This window comes from Sminthopsis crassicaudata, chromosome 4, assembly GCF_048593235.1.
Source record: "Sminthopsis crassicaudata isolate SCR6 chromosome 4, ASM4859323v1, whole genome shotgun sequence".
Classification (NCBI taxonomy): Eukaryota; Metazoa; Chordata; class Mammalia; order Dasyuromorphia; family Dasyuridae; genus Sminthopsis; species Sminthopsis crassicaudata.
This window is the reverse complement of record NC_133620.1, coordinates 354,130,171-354,142,130: the sequence shown is the minus strand read 5'-3', so window position 1 is coordinate 354,142,130 and position 11,960 is coordinate 354,130,171. Positions and strand designations below refer to the sequence as shown.

Genomic DNA, 11,960 nt, shown 5'->3' with positions numbered 1-11,960 from the left:
GTAGCTATGTGGTACAATAGATAGAATACTGACCCTGGAATCAGGAGAACCTGAATTCAAATGTGACCTCAGACATTTAACACTTCCAAAGTCTGGGACCCCGGATAAGTCATTTAACTCCAATTCCCTCTCCCCAAAAAAATTCAGAAGGGATGAGAGTGGCAAGAAGCTTCTACAGATAAAAGCATTGCCAGGTCGAGCTTTCAGCAAAAATTTTTTCCAAAATGAAGGTGTTTTTTTGTTTTAAGCTAATCACTCATAAGGGTCTGAGAGCAACCCCAGTGTCAAGTTAGAACAAGGCAATTGACCTCAAGCTCCACTAGCTCCCTTTCTATTTTTTTTTTTTCCCCTGAGGCTGGGGTTAAGTGACTTGCCCAGCCAGAGTCACACAGCTAGGAAGTGCTAAGTGTCTGAGATCAAATTTGAACTCGGGTCCTCCTAAGTTCAGGGCTTGGTGTTCTATCCACTGCGCCACCTAGCTGCCCTCCACTAGCTCCCAATATCTATCTCTGCTTTACTGTCTTATTGATCCAGAAGGGAATAGAAAGAATTTCATGAAAAAGCATGAGACATTTTAAATATTCTTCATTTTACAATGATCTGTCTTAATCTGTGGGATGTTTTGATTTTTGTTGTTTTGTGTGTGTGTGTGTGTGTATATGGTGGGGCAGCTAAGCGTCCAAGTGGATAGAGCACAAGGAAGACATTTTCCTGAGTTCAAATCTGGATTCAGACACTGACTATGTGACCTTGGGTAAATCACTTCATCCTATTTACCTCAGTTTCTTTATTTGTTAAGTGACCTGGAGAAGGAAATAGCAAACCACTACAGTATGTGTATCTTTGCCAAGAAAACCCCAAACGGGATCATGAAGAGTTGGACATGACTGAAAAATAATAACTGTGGTGTTAGGTCACAAAAAAATCAGGAAGCAGAAATTATCTCAAGTTAATAAGAAATTGGTTGTCATATGCAGTAGCCAGAATGCATATATGTAAACTGAATTACAGGTATATAGGTAGCCCACTGAAGAGGCTATGAAATTCCCTAAAACACCCCAACTTTTAAACCTTCAGTCAAACAACTCAGGTTTCTTCTCTTTACCAAACATTGTTCTCCTACTGATATATCGATGCAAGCCCTTTTTCTTATCCTGAAAATAGTTTTCAAGAACATCTAGAGGTCTCCTGCGCAAAAAAAAAAAAAAAAAAAAAAAAAAAAAAAAAAAAAAACCCAAACCTATTGTTTACCAGCAACTTAAATGCTTCCTTTTTCTGTTTTGTAACCTTGTGAGTAGGCATGAATTAGTTTCCTTATTTATTTTTTATTTTTTAATTTACAAAGCACATGCAAGTTTTCCAACATTGACCCTTGCATAACCTTTTCTTCCAAATTTTCCCCTTTCCCCCACCCACTCCCCTAACTGGCAGGTAGTCTAATATATGTTAAATATGTTGAAATACATGTTAGATCCAATATATGTATACATTTTTATAGTTATTTTGTTGCACAAGAAAAATCTAGATCAATAAGGAAGAAAAAAATAACGGAAAGAAAACAAAATGCAAGCAAATAAAACAGAGTGAGAATGCTGTATTGTGCTCCACGCTGTTCCATGGTTCTCTCTCTGGTGTAGAAGGCTCTCTTTATCATTGAACAAGTGGCACTGGTTTGAATCATCTCAATGTTGAAGAGAGCCACTTCTATCAGAATTGATTGGTGTATAGTCTTGTTGCCGTGTATAATGAGCTCCTGGTTCTGCTCATTTCACTTAGCATCAGTTCATGTAAGTCTCTCCAAGCTTTTCTGAAATCATCCTGCTGGTCGTTTCTTTTCTTTTCTTTTTTTTTTTTACATTGTTAAAATTAATTTTATAATTATAACTTTTTTTTGACAGTACATATGCATGGGTAATTTTTTACAACATTATCCCCTGCATTCACATCTATTCAGAATTTTCCCTCCTTCCCTCCACCTCCTCCCCTAGAAGGCAGGCAGTCCCATCCCATACATGTTAAATGTGTAATAGTATATCCTAGATACAATATATGTGTACAGAACCGAATTTCTTGTTGCACAGGAAGAATTGGATTCAGAAGGCAAAAATAACCTGAGAAGAAAAACTAAAATACAAAAAGTTTACACTCATCTCCCAGTGTTCCTTCTCTGGGTGTAGCTGATTCCATTCATCAATTGGAACTGAATTAGATCCTCTCTTTGTTGAAGATATCCATTTTCATCAGAATACATCCTCATACAGTATCGTTGTTGAACTATATAATGATCTCCTGGTTCTGCTCATTTCACTCAGCATCAGTTCATGTAAGTCCCTCCAGGCTTCTCTAAAATCATCCTGCTGGTCATTTCTTACAGAACAATAATATTCCATAACATTCATATACCATAATTTACCCAACCATTCTCCAATTGATGGGCATCCATTCATTTTCCAGTTTCTAGCCACTACAAAAAGGGCTGCCACAAACATTTTGGCACATACAGGTCCCTTTCCCTTCTTTAGTATTTCTTTGGGATATAAGCCCAGTAGTAGCACTGCTGGATCAAAGGGTATATACACAGTTTGATAACTTTTTGAGCATAGTTCCAAATTGCTCTCCAGAATGGTTGGATCTGTTCATAACTCCACCAGCCATGTTTCAGTGTCCCAGTTTTCCCACATCCCCTCCAACATTCATCATTACCTTTTCCTATCATCTTAGCCAATCTGAATGTGCAGTGGTATCTCAGAGTTGTCTTAATTTGCATTTCTCTGATCAATAGCAATTTGGAACTTTTCATATGAAAAGTTTCAATTTCTTCATCTAAAAATTATCTGTTCATATCCTTAGACCACTTATCAATTGGAGAATGGCTTGAACTGTTATAAATTTGAGTCAATTCTCTATATATTTTAGAAATGAGGTCTTTATCACAACTTTTGAATGTAAAAAATGTTTTCTCATTCCCTTCTAATCATCTGCATTACTTTTGTTTGTATAAAAACTTTTTAACTTGATATAATCAAAATTTCTATTTTGTGATCAATAATGATCTCTAGTTCTTCTTTGGTCACAAATTCCTTCCTCCTCCACAAGTCCTGTGTTTATAATCTCATTCTTTATGCCTAGATCATGAACCCATTTTGACCTTATCTTGCCATATGGTGTTAGATGCTGACTCTATGCCTAGTTCCTGCCATCGCAGTTTCCAACTTTCCCAGCAGTTTTTATCAAATAGTGAATTCTTATCCCAAAAGCTGGAGTCTTTGGGTTTGTCAAACACTAGATTGCTATAGTTATTGACTATTTTGTCCTGTGAACCTAACCTATTCCACTGATCAACTTCTCTATTTCTTAGCCAATACCAAATGGTTTTGGTGACCACTCCTTTATAATATAGTTTTAGATCAGGTACAGCTAGGCAGCCTTCATTTGATTTTCTCTTCATTAAATCCTTAGAAATTCTTGACCTTTTGTTCTTCCAGATGAATTTTGTTATATTTTTTCTAGTTCAGTATAATAGTATTTTGGGAGTTTGATTGATATAGTACTAAATAAATAGATCGGTTTAGGTAGTATTGTCATGTTTATTATATTCGCTCAACCTATTCTAGAGCACTTGATATTTTTCCAGTTCCTTAGATCTGACTTTGTGTGGAAAGTGTTTTGTAGTTTTGCTCATATTAGTTCCTGATTTTTCCTTGGCAGAAAGATTCCCAAATATTTTATACTATCAATAGTTATTTTAAAAGGAATTTTTCTTTGTATAAGTTAGGTTTTTTTGCAAGGTGATCACCCCTGCTCTAGCTATGTTCTCCTTGGTGAACTAGTTTAGATCTACATTATCCCTCCCCCCTCTGGTGGCCCTTGTCCCATCACTCATGCCTTGCCAAAACCAACATTATTAACTCCTCTGTTCCTACTCACATGATGCTGATGGATGAAATCTTTCACCTGGATTTGTTATTTCATTAGTCTAAATAACTAACTCCCAGGTAAGGAAACTCATTCAAATCCAACAATCTGTCTTCTTACCACCTGATCACTAAACAGAAACTGCTTTCTCCAAAGTTATAAATGCTCAATGACATGTTAAAAAAGTTTTTATAATAGCTTTTTATTTTTTCAAAATACATGCAAAGATAGTTTCTAACTTCACCATTGCAAAACTTTGTTAAAAATTGTTAATAATTCAAAATTTTGAATGTCAAATTCTTTCCTCTTGAGAAGGAAATTTGAATTATATATAGTCATTATATCTAATCATTAAATATTTTGCAAAAGAAAACAAATGTTCTGGTTCTGCTCACTTCACTATGTATCAAGTCCTTCCAGTTTTTTTGAAAGCATCTTGCTCATTTTTTTTTTCCCAAATAGTATCTTATTTTTTCTAATTACATGGAAAGATAATTCTAATTTTCATCTAAAAAATTTTGAGTTCCAAATTTTCCCTCTTCCTTATAATTAATTTGATACAGCAATTTCTTATAGCACAGTTATCCCAATCACATATAACTCGTTCAGTCATTACCCAATTGATTGGCATCCCCTTAATTTCCAATTCCTTGCCACCAGAGTCGTTATTTTTTTGTTCATGTGGACTCTTTCCCTTTTTATCTCTTTGGGATACAGAACCAGCAGTAAGTAGTTTTATAACTTTCTGGACATAGTTCCAAATTGTTCTCCAGAATGACTGTATCAGTATACAACTCCAATTAGTGCCTCTATTTTTCCCCCCCACATCATCTTGAATGTTTGTTATTTTCCTTGCTAATGATCTCTTAATGACCAAATCTAATAGCTAATCAAATCTCATCTTCCTTTTCTTTTCTAAAGCTGTTGATCTGGCTGACCACTTTCTTCTGGATGTTCGTTCCTCTCTGGGTATTCATTACAGTGCTTGGTTCTCTTTGAACTACTCCATGGCATACTGGAGTGTACCCCAATGCTTAGATCCTCTTCTTGACCTCATAAATTTCACAAATTCAATTATCTTCATGTTAATAATTTGCACAGCTACCTTTCTAACTCTAAACTTCACGATCTCCAAACTCATAGCACCTATCCATGTCTGAAACAAATCACTTTTACTTTCAAGTAACAGTTCCAAGCCTTCTCTCACTCTCAAGGGTCACATCATTGTTCTAATCAAATTATCAACCTTGACTTCTCATTCACTCAACTGGAATATGCTATTTTCATTTATAAGGCATTCATCCTAATTTAGGCTCCCTATCACCCATTTAGACTATTCTTAAAAAAAAAAAAAAAAAAGGCTATTTGGTTAACTCAAGGGTCTGCCCATCTCACCAGTTATTTTTCTAAAGGTAAGCCTGATCTTGTCATTCCAAATCTGTTGTCTGGCTCCCTCTCACCTACAGGACCAAATGCAAACTCCTATTTGGCATTTAATTCTCTTCACAAAAAGGTTTCTAACTACTATGGAATAAGACTTTTTTTCTCTATTAGAGCTGACCAAGTTAGGACGCATCCCAATTGTTTTTAAAAATGATTTGCAATTCTTAAAGGATAAATTAGCAAAAAATTTATTACCTGAGATTATAACTATTCTTCTACAACATCCAAATACTTGTTTTTAAATAACATTTAAATGTAAAGTGCAAAGCACTTTATAAGATTTTATGGTAGGGGCAGCTAGGTGGCGCAGTGGATAGAGCACCAGCCCTGAAATCAGGAGGACCAGAGTTCAAATCTGGTCTCAGACAACACTTCCTAGCTGTGTGACCCTGGGCAAGTCACTTAATCCCAGCATCAGGGGAAAAAAAAAAAAAAAAAAAGATTTTATGGTCCATTTATTTCCCTAACTGCTAAGAAAGCAAGCAATTTGGTATAAGTTATGTACAATCATGTAAAACCTATTTCATACTAGTCACGTTGTGAAAGAACAAAGGAAAAGAGTAAAAACAGCATGCTTTAATCTTCACTCAAGATCATCAGTTCTTCCTCTGGATGTGAATAGCATTTTCCATCAGGAGTGTTTTGGAATCAGTGTTCAGATCTAAATACTATCATAAAAAAGGCTTAAAACAATTCCTGAGGGTCACTTAAGATTCTGCAGTTTTAACAGTTAGGCATTTTTTAAAGGTAGAGGATAAGATGAAAGAATAGGGGTACTAAGGTAACAGGAAAAGTTCTAAAATAGATGTATATCATTAATCGAGCCAGTTTCTATCCTTTTTCTTTTTCCAGGATTCTTATACATTATACCCCTTAATGCTTTCTATGATGAATGGAATGCACTCCTGCCTCTTGGAATCTTTTATTTCCTTCAAAACTCAATTATCTTTATTGCAAGTTCATAATCTTTTTTGGGGTCAGATTTTTTTTTTTGTTGGCTGAAGCAAATGGGGTTAAGTGACTTGCCCAGGGTCACACAGCTAGTAAGTGTTTAGTGCCTGAAACCACATTTGAACTCGGGTCCTCTTGACTTTGGTATTCTGTCCACTGTGACACCTAGCTGCCCTGGGTCATAGATTTCTTTGGTAAAGTCTATGGAACTATTCACAAAATCCTTTTAAATACATAAAATGAGTATACTGAAATACAATTATCAAAATATTTAAAAAAAAAAAAAAATCAAGTTAATGGACCCAATTTACAAATTCCTGTTCTACAGGAAGCTTTTCCCAGATTCCTTATCTGCTAGAGCATTCCCTCATCAGAAGCTATTTCACATCTGTAAATGTGCAGAGCTTAGCACAAGATCTGGAATAAAACAAAGGTTCAACAAATGATTGTGTGCACATGCACATATCAATACAATAGCATTCTGTCTCCTACTGCAGTCTATTTCTCCCTGCTCTTCACTTTATCCAACAAATGTAAAGAGTTCCATGTACTCTATGAATCAGACACACAAATGTCCATTTTTAATAAACATTTTATTTACTGACCAACAGGGTAGCTCTAAAACCGTAGCTTCTGGAAGAACCACTTGTTTTTGCCCGTCTTATACCTAGAGAAAAAAAGACATTGATGAAGAGATAATATAAGCCACAAGGAAAAGGACAAAGCCTTCATATTAAAGGGATACTCCCCCCCCCAGTATCATATTACTTCTTATAACTCACCTTTCCTCAAACTTGACCTTGGCCTCCCTCCTTGCCTTACGTTTTAGTGCAGGGTCACGGAATACATCCTTGTTGACAACTGTTTTGTCCAATGGGATGTCCACAGAGTATCTAGAGATAGGAAAAGTAGAAGCTAGTAGAGAAGCTAACTAGACCCAGCCCCTGTTAGCTCTAAAGCCAAGAATGCAACTCTACCATCAGAACTCAGGCACAGTCTATCTAGTGAGACCACCAAAACAAAATTTGAAGTACCAGTACCAGATTCTAAACAGTTCTTACACAAGTTAGACTAAGAGGATTAAGTTTAGGCAGGAAATGGGAAGTGGTGGGTAGCTGAGTAAAGGAACAAATAAAAGGCAGGACATATACTTAATTATGGGCTGAGAATTGGATTAAGGGTGCAAACCTAATTTTGACTTTTCCCTATTCACAGAAAACTGGTTTAAGATCCACCTGAAGTACTTAGGTGGGACGATAAAAGTACTGTGACAGAAGTCAGTACTTGTGCTAGCTGGATGATCTTTGTGCAAGGGACTAAATGATTTGATATTTGTAAAGTGATTTAATGTTTGTAAAGTACAAAAAGCCTGATTCATCACAGGAGCTTGATAAACGTTTCCTTTCCCAATTCTTGTTTTATTTAGAAAGAATAATGATTTTGATCTTGGAGAAATATCTTTCCATTGGAATTGGTCAAGGAATAGTTATAATTGAAAACTAAGCTAAGATTTTTTCCCTTGCTACAAGTTTCCTATGTTACTTCAAACTTCGTCTTGGGATAGAAAGAGGCCATAGGACTATGCCCATTTGGATATTTTTTTTCTTTGCTGAGGCAAATGGGGTCACAGAGCTAGGAAAGTGTCTAGGTTAAGTGTCTGAGGCCAGATTTGAACTCAGGTCCTCTGGACTTCAGGGCTGGTGCTCTATCCACTGCACCACCTAGCTGCCCTTCAACAATTTTTTTTTTAAGGCATAAAGAAAAAGGCTTGGACATGAAATGTTTAATTAATAAATTATAATCCATTAATCGTTTATGGGAGACCAAAGCCCAAGGTACAAGAAGATGTCAATTGTGTTTATTGTGGAAAAGCCCATAAACACAAAATGCATACAGAAAAATCACTTCTTTTACAGTTAACTATGGATAAGACATATTTAACCTATATCAGATTGCTTATTGTTTTGGGGAGGGGAGAGAACACAAGATTCACAGAAAACTGTCTTTCAATATATTTAGAAATATAAAGTACTGAGGGAAAAAAAAAAGAAAGTTAACCTATTTCTCGGCCTTTTTTGAAAATCTTTTGAAATCTCATCCAAACCACTTTTTCTTCCCAACTGTACCCTCTCCTTTCATAGAGCCTTACCTAGTGGGCATGAGATGGTTGTAGTTATAAACTTTCACGAAAGACTTGATTTTAGATCTCTTGGCAATCTTCTTTTTGCCCATCGCTGCAGTCACTTTGCGAGGATAGCGATCGATTCCTGCCACCAAGGCATGGCTGTAGGGCCTGTCCGAGGTCCCGTCATCAATGTTCTGAAAAAAACAATTAAAATGCCAGCAGGTTGGCAAGCTGTCAAGGAACTTGCTCCACAAAGGTTCTGGTCTTAGCCCAGGGAGCAAGCTCCCTAGAAAGCTGGCGTCTCAAAACTTCACGGCTGCTAAAATGAACCCAAACCCCAACAAGAATGCTTAAATGTCCCTTTAGACAGAGATTTTGGCTGAAAAGTCAGTGACTCCAGATCCACTTCACCCAGATCCCAGTTCTTTTTTCTGTGTCCCACAGGAAAGTTCAGGCCTGTTAAGGATGTACAGGCCACCTCGGTAACCAGCACCTGGCCTCTCCAGTCCTCCTCCCCGCCCCACTTCACCTGCATTCAGTCCCACTGGGCTTTCTCTTCCGCACACAAAACGGTCCGTACCCTAACACTCTGGCTGTCCCACCATGCTTCTCTCCCTCGGCCCCTGCCAGCCAGCTTCCTACACGTGCTCCCTTAATGCTCGCCTTTTCCTCAGAGAATTATCTCCGACTCATCCAGTCCCCAGCTCGGCGGTGCTCGACTTCTGCACGCTGACCTCCCCCATTAGGATACGGGCATTCTTGGGAGCAGGGGCTGCTTTTGCCTCTGCCTGTTTCGCTAGAGCTTAGCACCGCGCAGGGTACACAGCAAGCGCTTAATGCATGCATGGCTGACTCGAGAAGCGGCCGTCACTCTCAGCCCGCCCCGACCTTCCCGTACCTTCACGATGACGGCTTTGCGCCCGGAGTACCGCCCGGCCAGGACCAGCACCACCTTCCCGGGTTTCATAAACTTGCCCATTTCTGGGGAAAAGAACGCGGCAGGAAAGAGACCCGTAAGCGCAGGGACGGCCTCCGACACCGCTGAGCCCAAATCCAGCCCCGGCTCCCTGAGCCTCCCCGCGGAACCACATCCCGCCCATCCCGCAGGCCCCCAGGTCTTAGCTGAGAAGACCTCGAGGGACCCCGTGCCCCGTAGGGCGCGGATGGCAGCGGATCCTACCGCGGTTCGGAGCCCGAGACTCACCGACACGAACCAGGCCTCTCCAAGAGCCAAAAGGAAGACCGCACGCTTCCGCTGACCTTTCACACCGGGCTGGATGACGTCACTGCCGCCTTCGGCCCCGCCCCCGAAAGTAGGCATTCCAGTCAAGCTCTGCTGAAGCCTGACTAAGGGCGGAAGAAGCTTTTTGAGAGGGTGCCTGGGCCGGTAAATCGTTCCGTGAAACCGAACTTTATTAGCAGCCCAGGGCTCAGACTAGGGACAAAAGGCTGCTTCCCTGTTTCCGGGATTCGGAGTCAGGGAAGAGTTCCGAGTGGGGTGTGATGGGAGACTCTCCCCGTAGAACAGACTGGGGTGGAGGGGTGGGATCTGCCGGGGGAGCAGCTTTGAGGGACGCCCTCCCTCCCAGCCTCCGCTGTGCTTTAATCGGCACTGGGAAGGAGCTCCTCTCTTCAGCTCAGGTTTATTGCCTGAGTGCGAGGTCTATGATAAACGCCGGGAATGCAGGCAAGGCAAAGATCCCTGCCCTCGAACAAGGAGGGCCCCACGCCGGAGTGCAGTCCGGCCCAGCCCGAGGACGAGGCTCCGCTCCTCTGTCAGTTTCACCTTCCCTCCCCCTCCCATTTTCCTAAATACCGGTAGCTGGAGATCGCCCCCAGTGTGAGGGCGCTCGGTCTTTCCGAGGGGCGGCTCCGCCCCCCTGCAGTTCCGGGCGCCCCCGCGCCTCCCTCGCTCCGCTGCCAGCGCCTTTACGCCGGGATGCTCTGCCTCCTCACCTGTGGGAAGCTTTCCCTGTCTGTCCTCCGGCCTGCACGTTGTTCCCCGGCCAGATCCTGGGAGGAGGGACCGTCCCCTTTCTGTGTCCCCAGCGCGCAGCATGGCGTGGGAGCCATTGTTATTGTCTGATTTGTGCCGGAACTACCTCTCTCAATGCTCTGAGAGTTGCCATCTCCTTCTCCGGCTCATTTCGCAGCCGAGGACACTGAGGCAAGCGGGGTTAGGTGACTTGCCCAGGGTCCCACAGCTAGGAAGTGTCTGAGGCCGGATCTGAATTCACGAAAGGGAATCTTACTAATATTCACTGCACAGTCCAGGGCTAACCATTATGTAAGTCTTTTATGTGGCTCTGCACATAGACTTGGAATTATGAAACCCTGCGTTCAAGTCCTGCCTCAGATCTTTACTGTCTTGACGGGGCAAGCAAGTCTCGTAACCCGAGCAGTTTTCTCATCTGTGAAATGGGATTGTTTTGCAGATAAAATGAACTTTTTGCAAACCTTAAGCCTCTTTATAAATACTAGCTATCACTACAATTGACAATACTCTCCCGTCCACAGGGTTCTCAGAATGTTTAAAAACATTTAACTTAAAAGTGAATAGGATTACTTAGAATTACAAAGGAAATCAATTTTAATGAAATCATGATTTAATTATTTTTAAAAATCCACAGGACTCCACCCCACCCAGTGCTGAGCTTCTGCTCTACAGTCTTCAGTATATACCAATATATTTTTCTTTTATGTCTGCTCAAAGTCTACATGAATTTAAAGCACAGAGCATTAAAGCTGGATGGTACTTCAACCCCTTTAATTTTGGAGATGAAACAGGGACCAAAAGAGGTTAAATGATTTGCTCAATCACATAGTGTCTAGGCAGATCCAGGATTGGAATTCAGGTGTTAGAGATTACTCAAAGTTATTTTGCTTGATCTGTTAGAGGGCAGCTGGCTTTAATGGTGTGCTGAATTGCTGTGGCTAGTTACTACATTTTCACTGTAAGCTTTTGCACCCCAGAAACAGACAAATGTTACAAATCAGGGTATGCTTTCTTTTTCTGTTGCTTGGATTTAAGATAGAGATGTTTAAAACTTGTTATGCATACTTTTTTTTCCCCTAGAAAGTAGATTGTTAACATTTGGCAAACCTTTGCTAGCCTCCTGCAATTAGTTAATCAACAAGTAAATATTTACTATAAGCTAGGCACTATGCTAAGCACTGAAGATACAAAAGTCCCCATCCCTAAGGGGTTTAGATTCTAATAATCCATACATAGCTAAGTAATGAAATATGTGTACAAAATGAAAATGGAGCAATCCTGGGAAGGAAGGCATCATTTCCTCAGAGGTCAGAAAAGTTTTCATGGAGAAAGTGGCACTTGGGCCAAGTCTTAAGCTAAACTCGAGATTCTAAGAGGTAGTGAGAAGGTAAGGGTCTATTACTTATATGGAAGAGTGCAAAGAGATGAGACAAGAAATTGAGGATGGTAAAGGCAGTTTGGTCTCACTGTACTGAGCAGAAAAGAATAATGTGTAACAAAAGGCAGATGGTGAAGAGCTTTAAACACTTT

At 40.2% G+C, this 11,960-nt stretch overlaps 1 protein-coding gene across 2 annotated transcripts; it reads right to left on the bottom strand.

The window, feature by feature from the left end:
* Positions 1–6,883: 6,883 nt before the first annotated feature.
* On the bottom strand, positions 6,884–9,763 carry RPL27 (ribosomal protein L27). 2 transcript variants are annotated; one of them, XM_074261630.1, is made up of 5 exons: positions 9,639–9,763; positions 9,333–9,415; positions 8,459–8,628; positions 7,092–7,202; positions 6,884–6,976 (listed from the first exon to the last, which is right to left on the bottom strand). In XM_074261630.1, the coding sequence occupies exons 2-5, from the start codon at positions 9,411–9,413 to the stop codon at positions 6,928–6,930; spliced, it is 411 nt and encodes a 136-aa protein (XP_074117731.1). In that variant the 5' UTR covers positions 9,414–9,415; positions 9,639–9,763; the 3' UTR covers positions 6,884–6,927. The 2 variants fall into 2 exon arrangements, with proteins under 2 accessions (XP_074117731.1, XP_074117732.1); XM_074261631.1 differs by having other exon boundaries at positions 9,615–9,693.
* Between the last annotated feature and the right edge of the window lie 2,197 nt (positions 9,764–11,960).

Excerpts from the sequence above, each read along its gene's own strand:
- RPL27 (XM_074261630.1), bottom strand. The coding sequence starts at position 9,413 with ATGGGCAAGTTTATGAAACCCGGGAAGGTGGTGCTGGTCCTGGCCGGG. Across the intron at positions 8,629-9,332 it reads GCAAAGCCGTCATCGTGAAG|AACATTGATGACGGGACCTC; the intron begins GTACGGGAAGGT and ends TGTTTTTTTCAG. Across the intron at positions 6,977-7,091 it reads AAGGTCAAGTTTGAGGAAAG|GTATAAGACGGGCAAAAACA; the intron begins GTGAGTTATAAG and ends TTTTTTCTCTAG.